This window comes from Phascolarctos cinereus, unplaced genomic scaffold (assembly GCF_003287225.1).
Source record: "Phascolarctos cinereus isolate Bilbo 61053 unplaced genomic scaffold, phaCin_HiC Scaffold_5;HRSCAF=322, whole genome shotgun sequence".
Taxonomy (NCBI): domain Eukaryota; kingdom Metazoa; phylum Chordata; class Mammalia; order Diprotodontia; family Phascolarctidae; genus Phascolarctos; species Phascolarctos cinereus.
The window spans coordinates 294,948,668-294,968,102 of record NW_027555958.1 but is presented as its reverse complement, the minus strand read 5'-3'; the positions used below and the strand labels follow the sequence as shown (position 1 = coordinate 294,968,102).

At 46.7% G+C, this 19,435-nt stretch overlaps 1 protein-coding gene across 1 annotated transcript; it reads left to right on the top strand.

Annotated features, from left to right (window-relative positions):
- Positions 1–640: 640 nt before the first annotated feature.
- Positions 641–3,790, top strand: FZD2 (frizzled class receptor 2). Its single transcript, XM_020997709.2, has one exon. The coding sequence runs from the start codon at positions 961–963 to the stop codon at positions 2,677–2,679; it is 1,719 nt and encodes a 572-aa protein (XP_020853368.1). The 5' UTR covers positions 641–960; the 3' UTR covers positions 2,680–3,790.
- Positions 3,791–19,435: the final 15,645 nt, after the last annotated feature.

Here is a 19,435-nt window from a genome sequence, read left to right as displayed (position 1 = left end):
TTGAAAAGGGTGTGTGTGGGGGGGAAGAAATTCCAGCTTTTTTTTTTTTAAGAGAAAAAGTTTCAAGCTTAAACCAAAAGTTCCAGGACTTTTCAAGAAAGTTTCAAACTTCTTTTCCATTGATTCGAAAAGTTCTCCTGGAAAACCAGGAGGTCTCAGGGGCCTGGAAGCATAAATGGAAGTGGGGGATGGGGTGGAGAAGCGGCTTTAAAGGGACCGAAACTATAAGTTGGATATAGTCCCATCTTCCCCTAAAGGGGATCGGTCTGGGCCTATGGTCTCTACAGCTTTTGTCTGTTCCCGTGTCTGTCTTTGGGTCTCGCCGCCGAGACTCCGGGGAGATCCTGGCCCAGGCCAACAGCTCCAAATATAATAATAGCTTGTCTCTTTAAAAAGCAAAAGGGTGGGGGGGTGGGGAGGAAAGTTTTGTTGGCATCTGGTTTCTGATCTCATTATGTTGTGGTTGACCAATCCTGCCCTCGGGGCTGGTCCCCGAGTTTGAATCTGATTGGCTAAGAGTACATTTTGGGAAGGGGCTTAGAGCCCGCAGGGGCGGTTTCAAGGTTTCCATTTGGGGGGGCCGAAGAGAGGGCGGGGCGGCAAGCGGGGGGCCCCCTTGAAACCGACTAATTGGGAACGGAGAGGCCGAGGTGAGGGCTGGAATAGGCACAAAGGAGTCCCTGGGCTGGGAGGGGGGGGTGGAGAGGAGAGGATAGACGAGTGGAGGAGGAAGAGGAGGAGAGGAAAGGAAGCTTAGCTAAGCAGCTTCAGCGGCTCAGTCTGGCCGGGGAGAGCAAGTAGGCAGGCACCGTCCCCCCCCTCCCCCGCCCCTACTCCCCAACTTTTTTAACGGAGAAAAGTTTGGAAGAGGAGGCGGCGGCCGACGGGAGCTGTAGTGATCTTGGGGCGAGGGGAGGGGGGGAAACCTGTGACCGAAAGTGGAGGGGGGGGGCGGCCAGCATGCGGCCCCCCAGCGCCCTGCCCCGTCTGTTGCTGCCTCTGCTGCTGCTCCCCGCCGCAGGCCGGGCCCAGTTCCACGGGGAGAAGGGTATCTCCATCCCGGACCACGGCTTTTGCCAGCCCATCTCCATCCCGCTGTGCACGGACATCGCTTACAACCAAACTATCATGCCCAACCTGCTGGGCCACACGAACCAGGAGGACGCCGGGCTCGAGGTGCACCAGTTCTACCCGCTGGTGAAGGTGCAGTGTTCGCCGGAGCTGCGCTTCTTCCTGTGCTCCATGTACGCGCCCGTGTGCACCGTCCTGGAGCAGGCCATCCCGCCCTGCCGCTCCATTTGCGAGCGCGCCCGGCAGGGCTGTGAGGCGCTCATGAATAAGTTCGGCTTCCAGTGGCCCGAGCGCCTACGCTGCGAGCATTTCCCCCGCCACGGAGCCGAGCAGATCTGCGTGGGCCAGAATCACTCCGAGGATGGTGGGCCGGCGCTGCTCACCACCGCCCCCCCGGGACTGCAGCCTGGAGGAGGGGGCACCCCGGGAGGCCCCGGCGGAGGCGGAGGCGGCGGCGGCGGCGTTGGGGGAGGCTCCCCTCGTTACGCCACCTTGGAGCACCCCTTCCACTGCCCGCGGGTGCTCAAAGTGCCCTCCTACCTCAACTACAAGTTCTTGGGCGAGAGAGACTGCGCCGCCCCCTGCGAGCCGGCGCGCACCGACGGCTCCATGTTCTTCTCGCAGGAGGAGACGCGTTTTGCCCGCCTGTGGATCCTCACCTGGTCCGTGCTGTGCTGCGCCTCTACCTTCTTCACCGTCACCACCTACCTGGTGGACATGCAACGCTTCCGGTACCCAGAGCGGCCCATCATCTTCCTCTCGGGCTGCTACACGATGGTGTCCGTGGCCTACATCGCGGGCTTCGTGCTGCAGGAGAGGGTGGTTTGCAACGAGCGCTTCTCCGACGATGGCTACCGCACAGTGGTGCAGGGCACCAAGAAGGAGGGCTGCACCATCCTCTTTATGATGCTCTACTTCTTCAGCATGGCCAGCTCAATCTGGTGGGTCATCCTCTCTCTTACCTGGTTCCTAGCCGCTGGCATGAAATGGGGCCACGAAGCCATCGAGGCCAACTCTCAGTACTTTCACCTGGCAGCCTGGGCTGTGCCAGCCGTGAAAACTATCACCATCCTGGCCATGGGGCAGATCGACGGCGACCTGCTGAGCGGGGTCTGCTTCGTGGGGCTCAACAGCTTGGACCCGCTGCGGGGCTTCGTGCTGGCGCCTCTCTTCGTTTACCTGTTCATCGGCACCTCTTTCCTGCTGGCTGGTTTTGTATCCCTTTTCCGTATCCGCACTATCATGAAACACGATGGTACCAAGACGGAGAAGCTAGAGAGGCTCATGGTGCGTATCGGTGTTTTCTCCGTGCTCTACACTGTGCCGGCCACCATCGTCATCGCCTGCTATTTCTACGAGCAGGCGTTTCGGGAGCATTGGGAACGCTCTTGGGTCAGCCAGCATTGCAAGAGTCTCGCCATCCCGTGCCCACTGCAGTACACGCCGCGCATGTCCCCCGACTTCACCGTCTACATGATCAAATACCTCATGACCCTCATCGTGGGCATCACGTCGGGGTTCTGGATCTGGTCTGGCAAGACTCTCCATTCATGGAGGAAGTTTTACACCCGGCTCACTAACAGCAGACACGGGGAGACTACCGTCTGAGGACACCGCACCTCCCGCCCACCCCATCCCTGCCCCTCACCCCGTCTCTCACTTCTCTCCAGCCCCCCTGTCCTTGGGGAAAGTGCGATTCAGGGTGTGAGCAAGAGTGACTTTCTGACCAAGGGGTGCGAGTGGGGAGGGGGTGGGGAAGGCCCACAATCTTATTTTATTTTTTAAAAATAAATCTAAACCATTTTCGGGGGTTTTTTTTAGGTCGTATTTTTCCTCAAAAACTTTGTGCACCCTTCCCCCAAGGTTTGTAATTAAAACTGTAAATAGTCTTTGTAAATTTAATTATATATTTTCTATTTAAAAAGGAAAAAAAAGGAAAAAAAGACCAGCGAGAGATACCGCAGGCTGGGTGATTGGGGATGGGGTGGGGTGAGGGTGAGGTGACCCTTTTTTTGATACCCTCCCTTTCCTTCTAAGGTACGAAGTTTTTGGTGATTTGGCAGGGCTGGGCCTGTCGGAGGAGCCACCAAGACTGAATGCTGTTTTTGTTGGCTGTGAGGGATTTCTTGCAGTTGAACTTCTGTAAAAGCCAAATTTTGTGAGCCTTTCCCCTGACGCCGGATCTGTGGAAGCTGTTCTGTGTTAACGGACAAGACTTGGATGAATATTCTCTCTCACTCTCTCTCTCTCTCTCTCTCTCTCTCTCTCTCTCTCTCTCTCTCTCTCCTCCCCCCCCCGGCCTCCCCCCTTTCTGGAAATCTATCAAGAGAGATGAAGACGTGGAAAAAAAAAAGGTGGGGGGATCGGTGGGTTGAGAGTGTGGAATGGCCTAGCCCAAGCTCCCCAGCCTCCCTTCCAGCCAATGCAAAAATCTCTCTTCCTTTTAACTTTGTTTTCGACGAACTACACCACCCCACCCCCTCTCACCCCAGTTTGAATTTGTCGGACACTTGCATTGTGAAGTGTGGGTTTCTTAAACAAAAGGGTATTCCCATCTTGAAACTCAACTGGCTTCCCCCTTCTGCCAGTGGCCCATTAGAGTTGGTTTCGGGGGGGGTGGGGGGGTGCAAGATAAGAGGTCGAACTACGATGTCCCCAGATAAAAAGAGCTTTGAGGTCCCTGGGCACCGGCAGCAAACTGTTCCTTCCCCCTCAACCAGCCCCCCCAAATTGATCCCCCCCCCGAGTCACCTAAACTCCTGGTACAGACTATCACTTAGAGCATGTATGTGAGTGCGTGCCTGCTTAAAAAGCAATAAAAATGCGTACGGCGTGGGGAGGGACTGGTGGGATCTGAGACTTCTCCTTCCTAACAAAAGAATGGTTTTCTTTTCAAGTTTCTTTTCAAACTTGACCAGAAGAAAAGGTGGGTATTGGTTGTTTATGAAGGTGGGGTGTGGGGCTGAACCGAGGTGTTTACATGACATTCTATATCCCAAGATCCATAGAATGTTTATAACAGATGTTTCTTATCTTTTTTTTTCCTGAAATAAAATTCGAGACTTAAAAAAAAAGTCCCCAGCTTGAAGAGTGATGTATAAAGTATCTTCTTTGTGTTTGTCTTTGATAGAAAAATCCCAGGTTCTTCTGGCCTTCCCTAATCTTTTCCATCCCTAGCTACTTGGGACTATTTTACAGTTTCATTACATAGCATTGATTTCTGGACTTGGTGGGAGCAGGGATGTAGATTTAAGAGAATTATTGTTGAAGATTGTCACAAATCAGGTGTTTTAAAATGAAGTAAAGGGGTCCCAGCGAGTCAGGTGTGGGATATCTCACTTTTTTCCACCATCTTAGTGTGTCAATCGTGCAAATTAAACGCTAATAATAATAATAAAGTGTATTTAATTATCTTTGGTAGATCTAGCCCTTTAATTGTGTTTAACTGGGCTGTAACATTTTATTGGTTTAACCAAACCACACCTCCTCCCCCTCCCACCCTTAGCAATATAGGAGAGGGGGTGATGGGGAGATAATGAATCTGGAGCCTTTATAGGCCTTTCTGTTTAGTTGGGGACAAGAAAAATAGCCCCTTAGCTTTTCCTCCCCCTGCCCTTTTTTAGGGTGCCCTTTTTGGAATAGGGTGGGCCAGGACCACAAAGTTAAAATCCTTACAGGAATTTGTATAAGGGTGTTTTTTAGGTGGGGAGGGTAGAAGAGAGGGGGAACTAGAAATTGAACTATTAATTGACGCCCAGTGAGTACAATGTTTGGAATAATGAAACAGAAGGGAGGGAAAAACACCACTCCTCCAAACCAATCATTGGGATGGCCCTGGTTGAGGATTGCAAAGAACTTTCACTGAATGAGGAAGAACCATTGGAGCCTAGGCCTGAGGCTCCCCCTCAAATTAGGAAATTTGGAAAGGCCTGAGGCTTGTGCTTTCTGGATTCAAAAGGAGCTCAAACAGAATCACCAGGAAAGAGTTCAATAAGTTGTTAGCCTGTCTGTATGACCCCTCAAAATGATGGAAAAACCCTTTGGATCTGGTTTGATTTTTCCAGTGGCTGGGATCTTACTGAGGTGGAGGGAGGCAGAGGAAGAAGGTACATATAATCCTTTTGTTGATTTGAGAAATGGTTAGATTGAACCAGGCTGGGGCTTTGATCTATGTGTGTGTATGTGTACAAAGACATACATGTATATGTATACATGTGTAGATATGTATATGTGTGTGCATCCACACATATATGTATATAGACATAAATATAATGTAGATGTATAACATGCATTGAACATATAGACATGTATGTACCTATGTCTGCCTTTGGTAACTATTCTACCATGCTCCCTTTCATCTTCCCCTTTGTCTATTTTAGGAGTGAGGTAATTTTGACAGCCGAATTGGGGTTCTGGCCAAGCAGAAAAAAAGCACAACACAATAATCTGGCTTTTACGAAGGAGGGAGAGCTGAGAATGTGGAAATATTAGCAAAACAAAAGAGTTTGGTGACTTAAATGGGGGAGGAGAGAAATTAATGTTACTGTTTTCTTTTTTGGGGAAAGCGCTTCCCTCACTTCCCCTTTCTCAAGGGAGTACCTGAGTAAAGTGGTCTGGAAGCCTCCCTGTCCCTTTAACTTTGAAAAAGAAAATCATTAGAAGGCCACTTTATGGTGAAATGAAGTGGATGGAGAATCATGGGGTAAATGTATAGAAGAGGAAAAGATAAAAATCTGAGCTTTCTCTAAGGTGAGATATGAGAAAAAGTTAACTTAAGACAGTCTTACCTTACTCCTCCCTTCTTGTGATAGAAAAACTAAAATGAAATGTGGAATTGGAGATGTGCTTTTGAGATTCCAAATCTTCTAGAGATGGGAATCTGTTTCCACATCAATGGGCTGGTTAAAGTCCCTCTCTGGGAGAATGAGGCCCAAAGCTTGGTGGAGGGGCTGGCATAGAGGAGGAATGCCCTCACCTGCAGGGCCTTGCTGAACTTTCCTAAACTAGTCCGGTGCCTCCTACTGGGGCTGGGTCTCTGATCCCACCCCCCACACTAACCCTGCCAAGAATAAAAAGGCCTGTTCCTTCCCTCCTAGGATTTAGCTGAGTTCCTCCAGCTTCTCCCTCTCTTTTCATTGATCTCCTCCTAAGGTATTACCCTTCTCCTCCTGTACCCACCTCACTGCTCTTGAAAACTTTTCCATTAGCTTAAAAAAAAAAGTTTCCCCTTTAAGAGGCTCCTGTAAGAGCCAGTGCTAGAAAAAGCCATTTCAGTTTTCTAAGACAAAACTCTTCTGTGTGAATCCTGGGAGGGAGCAGAGATGGGGGCAGACTCGGCCAGAACCCCAAGCCACTGAGCTCCTGGGTTATTCCAAGAATCCCAGCAAGAGGCAGGTCACTTCCTCCACCTGGACTGAGGCCCTGGAAATGTCTGGGGAAAGGGAATAGGGGAAATACTCATTACCCCTACGTTCCACCCCATGAGGAACAGGTCTGTTGGGCAAAAGCATTACACTGGATATCTTTCTTTTTTTTTTTTTAAGTAAGAGTGGGAGTAGTGTCTCCAGACTCTGAGAAACTATCTTACGTAGGTCTACGGGGTGGTCCCACTGTCTCTAGGAAACCTATTTCCATATTCTTTAAACTCATGAAGCCACCCTCCTTCCTGGTATCCCTAATAAGAAAGAGTGCTAGGTCAGGTCACTCAGGTAACCTACAAGTGAGAGGACTGAGGAGAGTCAATTCAGCTACGTATGACTAGAAGTTTGAGGAACCCAGGAGTCCCCTTAAACCTGTTCTTGCCCACTGGCAGCTAGGTGTGGCAGTGGATAGACTTGGGAGTTCAAATCCAGTCTCAGACACTTAGCAGTATGACCCTGGACAAGTCACTGCACCTCAGCCTCAGTTTCCTCATCTGTAAAATGGGGATTATAACAGCACCTATCTCCCAAGATTGTTGTGAGAACCAAATGAGATAATATTTGGAAAGCACTTTGCAAATCTTAACATGCCATTTCTGCCTTGCTCATCGGCACCTTTCACTGAGTCAAGAAATCTATACATGTGGTCACTTATCTTGGGATCTGAAAGTGAGACAATTTAATAATTTTCATTGTGAAGGAACTAGGCCTGGCAATAGACTCTGAGAGTGGGTGGGATGAGGAGTTTCTGGGTTCCTCATGCAAAGCGTTCTGACCTAAAGTCCAAAGATCCCCTGGCAATAGCTGAGATGGGGAAATAGGGGAAATGATTATTAACCCCAGTTCCCAAATGGGGAAGAGAAACATGTCTGTGGGCCAAACAGCGTTGTACAAAATACTACTTTTTTGGGAAGTGAGAATTATCCCCTTCAATGGAAGGGGATAGATTTTATGGGTTTTGTGAATTTGGATGAAAAAAAGTTACATCTTTACTACATATAATAGGGTACAGTATTTTATGCACTTATGTATTTTATTTTGTGCATTTAAAAATTATTCTAAGAAGGGCTCCATAGGTTTCACCAGACTTCGAAGGGGGTCTATACACAAAAAAGGTGAAGAAATTCTACTTTAAAGGGTTTTGCTTTCAAAGGGGAATGAGAGCTGGAGAGTACTTGGTGGGTTGGGTAAGATGGTTGGATTTGGCGGGGAGCTAGAGGGTGGAGGCCAAGCTAGTTTGAACAAAACAGAGCCAAAGTGGTTTCTCTGCTCTCTTCTCCCCTGCTCTGCTTTGCAGCGCCCTGCCCCAGCTTTAAGGAGGTGGGGGAGAGAGAGAAATGGAATAGGTCCCTCTCCCTTCTCTGATTGGACAGAGATGTCCTCCTCGCCTGAGCGCACAGGGCATACATTCAGGAACACTCTTCATCAGGGCGGTGGGCTTTGAAGCTGGCTAATTAGGACTGGAGCTTTTCACAGCTGGCTTCTTTTGAGCCCCTTCCCCCTCCCCCTCTCTCCATCACGATCAGAGGAACCCCTACCCAGTTCCTCCTCCTCCTCCTCCTTCCGAGACCCTGCAGCTCATTGAAACCACCTGAGGAGGCCCTAGCATTTGGGGACTGGAAAAGCAGAGCTGCTAAAAGAAAGTGGAATGGGCTTTGGGCAGATGAATATACGTATATGTGCGAGTGTATGTTTGTTTATTTATCAAAGGGCCAGGACATAAACTCTCAGTTAAAGAGTAGTTAAAGCATCTTCGTCTCTCCTTGCCCTCCCCCTTGCCTCTGTACAGGCCTCGGGGGGCATTCTCTTCCCTCCCTTCTCCCCTTCATTCCTGTCCCAGCTGTGGAGAAGAGCCAGCACCCTAGCTGGGGGCCGGACGCCGGGGCCCCTTTGTTTGAAAGCCAAGCTCTCTGAAGCCTCCAGCCCCCAAACCGAGCCCTTATAATTAGTCCCAATCAGGGTGATTATTTGTGTTTATGTCGGGACCTTTTTCGGAACTCATATCCCCAACTGTGATTTCATTCCAGACCTGGGGGGTGGGGATGGGGTGGGGGTGTGGAGGAGAGGGAGGGTTGAAGAAATGGGATATGTGGCTATGTATGGGGAGAAGCGGGGAGGGAGGAGGTTGGAAGGAATAGGAGGCAGAGGAAGGGTGGGAGGAGAAAGTTGGTGAAGAGAGGAATGGGGCTGGGGGTGGAGGGAGGGAAGAAAAGGGGGAGGGGAAATTGTCCTTCTGGTTTCACAAATGTTGAAACTGCCCGGCCCCTCTTAGTCTCACTCTGCAGGGTTACTAGCTGGGTCATGAAGGAGCCCCAGCATCCTGACCCCCAGCCTGGAGCTGTCGGCCTTCCTGGCAGACTCTGTGGGTGGGTGGGCTTGTGCCAATCGGAAATGACTTGGACATAATTAACCCAAATAATCACCAGCCCCAGCCCCTGGGGTGGGGTGGGGGTGGGGTGGCCAGGCCAGCCACCACTGGGCTAGCCGCCACCATTCCCGCTAGATACTTCTCTGTTTTCTCTCTCTCTCTCTCTCTCTCTCTCTCTCTCTCTCTCTCTCTCTCTCTCTCTCTCTCTCTCTCTCTCTCCCTCTCTCTCCCTCTCTCTCCCTCTCTCTCTCTCTCTCTCTCTCTCTCTCTCTCTCTCTCTCTCTCTTCTCTCTCTCCTCCCTCCCTCCCTCTCTCTCCTCTCTCTCTCTCTCTCTCTCTCTCTCTCTCTCTCTCTCTCTCTCTTCTCTCTCTCTCTCTCTCTTTCACCCCCTACCCCCCACCCCCAGCTGCTGCCTGAGGCATCCTAGGCTCAGCACTGCTGAGGGGTGAAGCTTGCATTTCAGAAATATCTGGATGGTGGAGTCACTAAATGAAGAGGGAGGTGGAGAGTGTCTGTGGCCCAGAGGATGGCCTCCCCTTATCTCCTGCCTCTGGGTCTGTCACTGTGGCCCACTCCCCCTATCCAGCTCTGAAAGGAAGCAAGAATACTTATGAAGACGAGAGTGTATTCACTGTTGTCAGGCTATGGGGGTAGAGGTGGAGATAGAAAGGGGAAGGGGTAGGACAGACGACAGCCAGAAGCTCCTCTAGGCAGTGGGCTACTCCTAAGGGCCTTGAGGGTGAGGGGGCAGGATAGGCGGCATTGGCCCAAACTCATGAGCTCTTCCTAGAATCTGGACCTCAAAGGAAGCTTTCAGAGTTGTAATGTGGCTTGAATGAAGATTTGTGTTTGTATGCTTGTGTTCCGTGTGGTGTGGTATGTGGCAAGATGGGGGAAGGAAGGCAGAATGTTACATGTGTGTGTTAACTGGTCGTTTGTTCAACAAACATTAAGTACCTATTATGTATGAGACAGAGAGGCTAGCACACATGATATGTGGAGAGAATGCAGGCCTTGGAACCAGGAAGGACTGGGTTCAAATACTGTCTGGGACTCTTACCAGTTACGTGACCTTGGGCAAATTATGAGGGGATTAGACTCAGTGGCCTGTAAAATCCCTTTTAACTCTAAATCTGTGATCCCATACGATCATATTCCATACTCTTGTATGATCCTATACAAATCATTTTTAATTTCTCCATGCTATAGGTAACTCTCTAAGACTGTAAGTTGTAGATAAGGTGCCAACATATATTGGTAGAGGTTGTTTCCTTATCCAGAGAGTTCCCTATGCCAAGGAAAGCACAGTCTCAGCCCTCAACCCTAGCCTATGTATAAATATTGTGATAAACTTAGGAATATAAAAAGGGGTAAAAATTCAGTTTCTAGTTCAGGCCATCATCACTTCTTGCTTGGATTATTAAAAACAGCCTCCTAATTGGTCTCGCTGCCTCCAGTCTCTACCCACAACAATCCATCCTCCACTCAGCTGACAGAGTGATTTTCATAAAGCACAAGTCTGACTCTGTCAGCCCCGTACTCAATAAATTCCAGTGTCTCCCTATTACCTCCAAGATGAAGATCAATATGATCCTCTTGGCCATTGCACCCCCACTAACACATACACACGTTTTGACTCTATCCTCACCAAAGGCACATTCAGAGGGTCCCAGGCAGAGGAAGTCATGCCATCACCATTTTGGAAGCCTCGAACCCTAATCATTGCTATAAGCTAAGTACAGAGCAGGAACTAGGAATTCCTTAACCTGGGGTAGGGGGAAATAGGGAGGTGGAGGAGTCAGTTGTGCAGAAGACAGCTTTATCACAGTAGCAGAGGGGCAGCCTGTCCCTTAGAAAGCCTGATGAGGTCGGAGGGAAAGGTGGGCCTTGGGAAAGAAGTACTTCAGCAATGGGAACACAGGGGTGGCAGCCTGGGCTCAGATGAGGGAATGAGGTTATGATATGAATTTCAAGCCTATTGAACACGATGAGATAAAAGATAGTAGGATAGAAGTCTCCAGACTAAAGAATGGAGGAGGCACACATCGCTCCACCCTACTGGCAGATGCTGGCCTCCTAGGACAAAGCTTGTTCATTCTATCTCAGTTGTGAACCTGCTCAAGTGTTAGTAAAGAATCTAATGGGGACTTCCCACTCAAGGGCCACTGCGAACGAGTCAGACGTCCACTGTCCACTTCCTCCTGTGGCTCAAGAAGGTATATGAAATCTTCCAACATCCTCATTTCCTAGCATAGCCATTGCTCCCGCGGGAGGATTCCACTTAGGCATGGTAATGGAATTGTCTTTGAGTTGCAGTTGGTCCAGGGGACTGTCTTGAATCCTTGATGTTGCTTCTTCCTTGCCTAAGGGGTACAAGACATTCCCCAGACTGGGATACAAAGATCATTGTTCTCAAATGCACCCTTGTTGGGTTTGCTGGGATAGCATGGGTACCTGGGGACTCAGAATGTACAGGAGATGGCCAGAGGAGTCATTGATTAATTTGATGAGTTCCTCAATTGATGTGATAAGATAATAGGGCGTGGAAGTTTGTTAGGAAGCATCATTCTAAGGGGTACTTCCAAACAGAATATAGGGGCATGCCCACTTCTGAGAGGACACAGGGATTTACTCTTTTTGGTGTAGCACTCCTGACCCAGTATAGAAATGTGAACTGGGAGACCAATTTAGCTCCTTCTCCTTTCCCTATTCACGTAGACTTTTAGAAAGTAGACCAACTTGCAACAGAATAGACTTGTATTGTTGAGGATGAGGAAACCTGTGCATGGGCCCAGGTAATGCAGTTCTCAGGTAGGTGCACATGGCAAGCTGCATGTGTTTGCCCAGGTGACCTGAGAGTTCCTGACTGCTTCCTGCTTTCCTGTTTTGAGTACAAGCCAGAGATCAGAGATTTGAGAGTGGACTTTCCTAGCTGAAGAATTGGTAGCAATCTGGACGCTGAGAGATTACCTGCAGAAACATGTGACAAAAAGCGTACACGTGCATTCCTGTTCTGCCCAAATGGGGAGTCCTAGCTTTGGGAATGACCTCATTGGTAATCTCAAGTTCAGGAGCTCGTGGATTTGGAGCAACTAGGTGGCACAGTGGATAGGAGGGCACTGGGCATGAAGTCAGGAGGACCCGAGTTCAAATCTGGCCTCAGACACTTACTAGCTGTGTGACCCTGGGCAAGTCACTTAATCCTGATTGCCGTTCCCCCCCCAAAAAAAAAAAGAGTTTGTGGATTCAAGAGTTTGGACCTTCTAGAGAAAGAATGGGATTTCTATATATCATGCTCCTTGCAGACAGAAAAGGATCACTTTCTTGGAAAGCAATCCATGAGTCTGGACAGTTTCAATAGGATTATTGCTTGTTCAGCAATCACTAAAGTATGATCACTTTTCAGAAGATCCGAAATCATTGGATGTTACCATGAGTCTTGGTACAACATTGTATTGGGATGGGAAAGAGAGATTCATGTGACTGTCCATAGGTTGCCTCAGTGGCAACCCCAAGTTTACTTCCCTTTCAGGAATGTTATTTGAACTGTTTATGTGCTCCTGTATCAGATTCTGAGCCTGTGAAAACTTTGTGTGGTATGCATTTTCTGTGGGGTAAAATAAGCACTATCCTGTGCCTTAGTATCTTAACTTGTATTCATGCTTTCAGGTTGGGTCCCTTGAGGGTGACTGATATCTCAGTTTATAGGGGTAAGTCCATAGGACTCATAACACTATAGTCCATGAGCCCCTACTAGTGTGCTTCCTGTAAACAGTTAGCCCATAGACTCTATTAGCTCTTAGAAAAAAAAGCATTTACTCAAATGGTATAGCAAAAATATAGTTATAAAATATTTCCCCCATAAATCTGGGATTCATTCTCCTACATATACACACATGTAGGATTCACATGAAGCATAAGCAACTAGCAACTTCTGGTGCTGCAGGGCCTGGAATTCCTTTCTTCATAGAGTTGCCGCACTGGGTTTCTAGGATCTGCTTCTCTCTGTTTTGGATTCTCAAATGCCATAGATCTCACCCTTTAAAACTGCTCCCTCCCTTGGATAACTGGTTCTGTGTCTGTCTGGAGTGTCTATTACCTCAATAATGCATTAATCTCCCTTAGACCAATGAAGTCTTGAATGGCTGGATGTGATACCTACCTCTGGGCAAGTTGCTTCTGGACAATGTGTGATGGGAAGAGAGAGAAATCTTTTCTTCCCCTTGTTACCCTCCAATACAAACTCGGGGCCTCCTCCACAATTACCTTTAACTTTCACATTGTGGGGGCTAATTTGTTTTTTCAGACAATTAGATCGCCCCTTTTAATTCTTCCTAGCAAGATTTTCACACATCATTCAGGCATCAGGATGTAGACACATCTCTACAATAAGTTTAGCACCTTATTAGTACCTAATGGTTACTTAATATAAATACATCAATTGAGCTGGAGAGGAACCACATCCCCCCCCCCACCTTTAGAGGTTGAGGAACTTACTATGCACATTTAGGGAGACCTAGACACCAGAGACATTGTGATTATAGTAGATTTATCTGGAACAAGTCCAGATGGGGACAAAGAGCATCTTCTGGACTTCCCTGTATCTGTGGAGGGCTCCACCATCTTTCCAATCACTCAGGGTCATAACCGTGGTGTCATTACTGACTCCTCACTCCCAATCAGTTTCTAGATCTTGTCATTGCTACATCCACCATATTTCTTACATCCTCCCCCTTCTCCATATTCGTGAAGCCATAGCCACAGTCCAGGCTCTCATCATCTCTTGCCTGAACTATTTCTATAGCCTCCTAAGTTGGTCTTCCCCTACTCCAATAAATACTCCATGCAGCTGTCAGAATGATTTTGCTAAAGTGTAGTTCTAGCTATGTCACATTAAATTTCAGTGGCTCCCTATTACTTCCAGGATCAAATATAAACACCTCTATTTGGCATTTAAAACCCTTTAAAATCTGATCCCCTAACCTGTCTTTCCAGCCTTATTATACTCTATTCTCCTTTGTACTCCTTATAGTCCAATCCAACTGGCTTCATTTTTGTTCGTTGTTTTCAGCACCCTACTTCCCATCACTCTTTTCCTTTGCATTGATAACAATAATACCTAGCATTCATTGTATTGATTTAAAGTTTACATAGTACTTTGCAAATATTAATCTCATTTTACCCTCACAACAATCCCGAGAGGTAGGTGCTATTATGATTCTATTTTCTAGATGAAGAAACTAAAGCAGAAAGAGATTAAATGACCTGCCTAGGGTCACACAAGTTAGTAAGGGTTTGAGGCTAGATTTGAACTCAGGTCTTCCTGACTACAAGTCCAGCATTCTGTCCACTGATCCAGGATTTGTTCCCCATGCTTGGACTATGTTCCCTCCTAAGCTCTACTTTTTAGAGTCCCTAGATTTTTTTCAAGATTTAGCTCAAGCGTCTTTTTCTGCATGAGCCTTTTCCTGATTCTCCCAGCTATTTGTGACCTTTCCCATCATTTGTATCTATATTATATATCCCTATATATATGTCACACTGTGTCTTCCAATAGAATGTAAGTTCCTTGAGGGCAGTGACTGTCTTTGTATCTTCAGAGCATCACGCAGCATCTGCTACGTAACAAGTACTTCACAAATGCTTACTGGTTAATTGATTGTCCAGAAGGTTCCAGACCCTGGATAGAAACTAGAACCCAGGGATTAAAGTGTTGAGGGAGACTTGGATACAAATAAAAGAGTCCCAGCTCTTAAGGAGTTTGCAATTAATTAGGGAGCTAGGTGGTCCAGTGGATAGAGAACCAGGCCTGGAGTCAGGAAGACCTGAGTTCAAATCCAGCCTCAGATACTTCCTAGCTGTGTGACCCTGGACAAGTCGCTTAACCTTGTTTACCTCAGTTTGCTGGTCTCTAAAATGAACTGGAGAAGGAAATGGAAAATCACTCCAGTATCTTTTTGCCAAGAAAACCCCAATGGACACACTGTGATTAAAAATGCTAGGGGCAGCTAGGTGGAGCAGTGGATAGAGCACCAGCCCTGAAGTCACGAGGACCTGAGTTCAAATCTGAACTCATACCAAATACTTGATACTTGCTAGCTGTGTGACCCTGGGCAAGTCACTTAACCCCAACTGCCTAAAAATTAAAAAAAAAAAAAGCTAGAGAAAAGAAACAAACAAAATGCCATGTGATTTGTCCAACAAGTTGGACCATCCAGATTTTATAAATCTGGACTGGAATAGTGGGATCAAACTCAAATTTGACTTTGAAATTGAAACTGGGGGCCAGCAAACTAGTACTTGACAGCCTGTGATAGTTCATTCATCTAATCTTACACCTTAGATTCCTTGTTATCCATTCTCCCTAACCCCACAGACAGATTCTCAGTCCTCCCTATAGGTAGCTAGGTGACTCAGTGGGTAGAGTCAGGAGTCAGAAAGATTAGCGTTCAAATCCAGCCTTAGGCACTTTGTGTCTTGGTGGAGTCACTTAACCTCTGTCTACCTCAGTTTCCTTAAGTGTAAAATGGAGGGTAATTATACTCCCCCAGCGTTGTTGTGAGCCAGGTGTTATAATTACTCCCCTACCCCCACTTTTGAAATTGAGGAAATTGAGGCAGGCAGGTTAAGTTGACATAAGGATCAAATTAGACAATATTTATAAAAAGTGCCTGTCACATAGTAGATTGTTCATCCTTTGTTCTCTAGGTAGGTGCTTAGTAAATGCTAGCTTCCTTCCTTCCTTCCCTACTTGCCTCTCAGGGATGTACATATTGGACGGCTCTCAAAGATCCCCTTAGGGGCGTCATAATATTCTGAAGAGAGAGAGTACTGAACTAGCAGTCGAGAGCAGCCTGGTTTGAGTCCTGGCACTGCCACTAACTAATTGTGTGATGTTGGGTAAGTTATGTACCCGAGTTTAGCTTTAGCTTTCTTACCTGTAAAAGGAGGGCGTTGATTTAGGCCATTAGGGTCAAATTCAAATAGAAACTGGGACCACTAAACCAATACATAAGGATCCCCATGAGCCACACATTGACTTAGAAAACTATATATTAACATTATCTACATTTTATTTTATTTTGCTAAATATTTCCCAATTATAATTTAATCTGGTTTGGATTGCATTTAGGAGTATTGTGAGCTAAGTTTTGTCACCTCTGATTTAAGGTCATTAAAATTCTTAATAGTTTGTGACAGTTCATTTCACAGATGAGAAAATAGAGGCACAGAGACTTAAAGGGTTGTCTTCTGGCCTCTGAACTCTCCAAAGGAAGCACATTAGCATTAACAATAGCATAAGGCAGTCCTACTAATTCAGATCAAGTCAACTCATCTATGACTCAGGAGATGAGTCCCAGAGTACGAGGTCACATACCTAATAAGTCTCAGAGACGGAATTTGAATCCAGGTCTCCCAGATTCCAAAGCCAATATTCTATCCATTGCCAGGCTTCCTCTAGAAACATAATAGCATCTTTAAAAAGCCATTTGTACATTAATTATTCCTTTTCCTTCCAACCTTCCCCCCTTACTCCCTCCCTAGGCTATTCCCAAATCCGTAAATGATTTTAAAGAGTGTGGGATTTCTAAGACAAATAATCTTTCTCTTTGGGGGAGCCTGAGGTTAGAGGGCTTAATTTCATTGGCCTTTGTATCCCCTCTAGCAATTAGCCTACACAGGGCCGTGCATGTTTAAATAAATGTAGATTGAATGAGTCTCCTTGAAAATGAGAAGGCTGCCTGGGCTCTGGACTCCTGAGTTCATTCTCTCTCTGAGGGAAGTAATATTTAGCAATGAAGGAGTGCTCCAATTCCCTAACAGTCAGGACAACTTGGCTTGAGCCTGGGCCGTGCCATTTACCAGCTGTGTGACCTCGGTTAAGTCCCTTGACCTCTCCGAATTTTTCCCTCTATAGAGTGGAGATAGCAACCTCTGTCTGGTCTACCTCACAAGACTTTTTTGAGAATAAAATGTAGCGCCTTACAATGTATTAGACTTGTAATACTAGGACTTTGAGTTCCAGGGAAGGTACTTTTTCCTCCCAATAATTCTGTGAAGTAGATATTATACCCATTTTACAGATGAGGAAAAAAAGGCAGAAGTACCTTGCCCATGACAATACGGCTATAGTGTCAGAGCTGGGAGTCGGAAGGCAGGATTCCTTACTCCAAGTCCAGCACGCACAATCGACCATCAACGTGAATTTTCTTAGTATTCACTGTTTCTTTGACCAAACCAAACCTTCATCGGTGAAAGGAAATGAGGTGGCTTTCTCCTAAGACAAATGGGTACCTGCTCTATAATTTACAGTCTTAGAGAGTCAGCTGCACAGGGATTAAGTTAAGTGCTTTGCCCAGGCGTCATACCCGCAGTATATGTCAGAGGTAGTTCATGAACTCAGGTCTTTCTGACTGAGGTCAGCTCTCTATCTACTCTACCACAATGTTTCTCAGTTATCATCATCATCATCATCACCATCACCACCATCACCACCACCACCACCACCACCTTCACCATCATCATTACTGCCACATCAGCTCAGTTTTCTCATTTGCTCAAGGAGGCAGAACCATAAATAGAGATTCTGGCACCTGGGGCAAGCAGCATGAACCATGCCCTCAATTCACTTTTAAAGACAAATTCAGAGGTCATGGGAGATGACTGATCCATGTATGTGTATGTGCAGAGGTGGGGATAGACAGACCCTGGGATGTTGTGAGGTCACTACTAGGGAGGCTTGAAGGTAGAGTTAGGAGAAAGGAAAGTGGAGCCATGGTGGTAAAAAGTTCATCCTATGTATGGCCAAGGCAGGAAGGCAGTGGGAATGAAGACGAATCCTATCTGGTATCTTATTTAACTAATTATTCTTATTCACTAGGAGCTAAAATAAATTGTTTCTATTTGCTAAATGAGGAATGAATGTGTCTCTTTAAATTTCTGTGCCCGAGGACAGAACCCTGGTTGCTCCACAATAGTTACCACTCTCTAAGAAGGGGGAAGCCCACTCAGTCCCTTTCCTCCTTGGTTCCACCCTCAACTTCACTCCCACTCTCATTTTCCATCTTGAGGCAACTAGTGTATATACAGAGCATAAGACTTGGAATCTAGAACACCCAAGTTAAAATCCTGCCTCAGATGCTTAACTAGCTGTTGTTCATCCTTCGTTTTCAGAGAGGACCAATGATATCACATTGTGGTATCTTGACTCCTGTGTGATGTCTTGACTCCTATGTAAATTGGACTTAAGTGAGGCAGAGTTGCACAAAGTCTTTAGCCTCACTCTCTGTTCCAGAGTTGTTGAAGTCCAGTGGCGGGACAAAAGTCGAGAGGACTGGCAATGGTGGTCTGGGATGCAGTGGATGACCTTGGCATCCTTAGGTCTGACCAAACTCTAAGTGCTCCTCAGTACCCGCTTCAGCCATATTCATGGCCATTGGAACAAATTGTCCTTATCTGCCCATTCTGCTGGGTGGCAGGTGGACACCAAAGGTGCTTGAGCAGCCCTGAAAAGGGCTCAGAAAGCCCTCACACCCCATATGCCCCACTTACTAGCTATGTGACCCTAGGCAAATCACTTAACTGATGCCTGCCTGGGTTTCCTCATCTGTAAAATGGGGATAATAATAGACCTACCTCTCAGGGTTGTTGTGAGGATTAAATGAGATAATATTTGCAAATCGCTATATGAGTGCTAGGTGTTATTAATATTATCTTCAGGATTTATGCATCATGTCTGAGAGTGCTTTAAGGTCCTCAAGTGAAGGTCTGGTGATAGGGATGCTCTGAGAGGCAGCTTGATGTTATATATGCATATCATATATATGTATTTATGTATAATAAAAACATAAAACAAAAAAAACCCCACTTACAGCAGTTTAAGCTTTACAACCAGTCGATCTACAGGCATTTATTAGCATCACAGATATAGAGCTAAAAGGGACCTCAGAGGGCATCTGGTCTAATCCCATAATTTTACAGATGAGGAAACTGAGGCCCAGAGAGATGAAATGACTTGTCCAAAGTCTGACAGATGATAATCCTCAGAGATAAGGCATGAACCTAGGTCCTCCCACTTCAGAGCCAGTGTTCCTTTTTAGAGTATGTTATACCGAGACAATTTGCCTCAGGCTGGTGATACAAAGACAGAAAAGAAAGGAAGATAACATTGCCATGAATCAGCATATACCAAATAAATACAAGGTAAATTATTGGAAGAGGGAGGGCATAAGCAGGTATGTGGGGGAGTTGTGTTTGTTGTTGTTGTGACCTCATTTGTTTTGTTTTGTTTTTCTTGGCAGATACTGGAGTGGTTTGCCATCTCCTTCTCCAATTCATTTTACAGATGAGGAAAATGAGGCAAACAGGGTGAAGTGACTTACCCATGGTCACACAGCTAGTAAGTGTCTGAGGCCAGGTTTGAACTCGGAAAATGAGTCTTCCTGACTCCAGGGCCTGCACTCTATCTATCTACTGTGCCACCTAGTCAGGAAAGGCTTCATTAGCAGGGTGGGGGCTTGAGCAGGATTTTGAAGGAAACAAGGGATTTTAAGATGCTAAGATGAAGAGAGAGGA

Bases quoted from the DNA above. Each gene is read 5' to 3' on its own strand.
- FZD2 (XM_020997709.2), top strand. From the start codon at position 961: ATGCGGCCCCCCAGCGCCCTGCCCCGTCTGTTGCTGCCTCTGCTGCTG.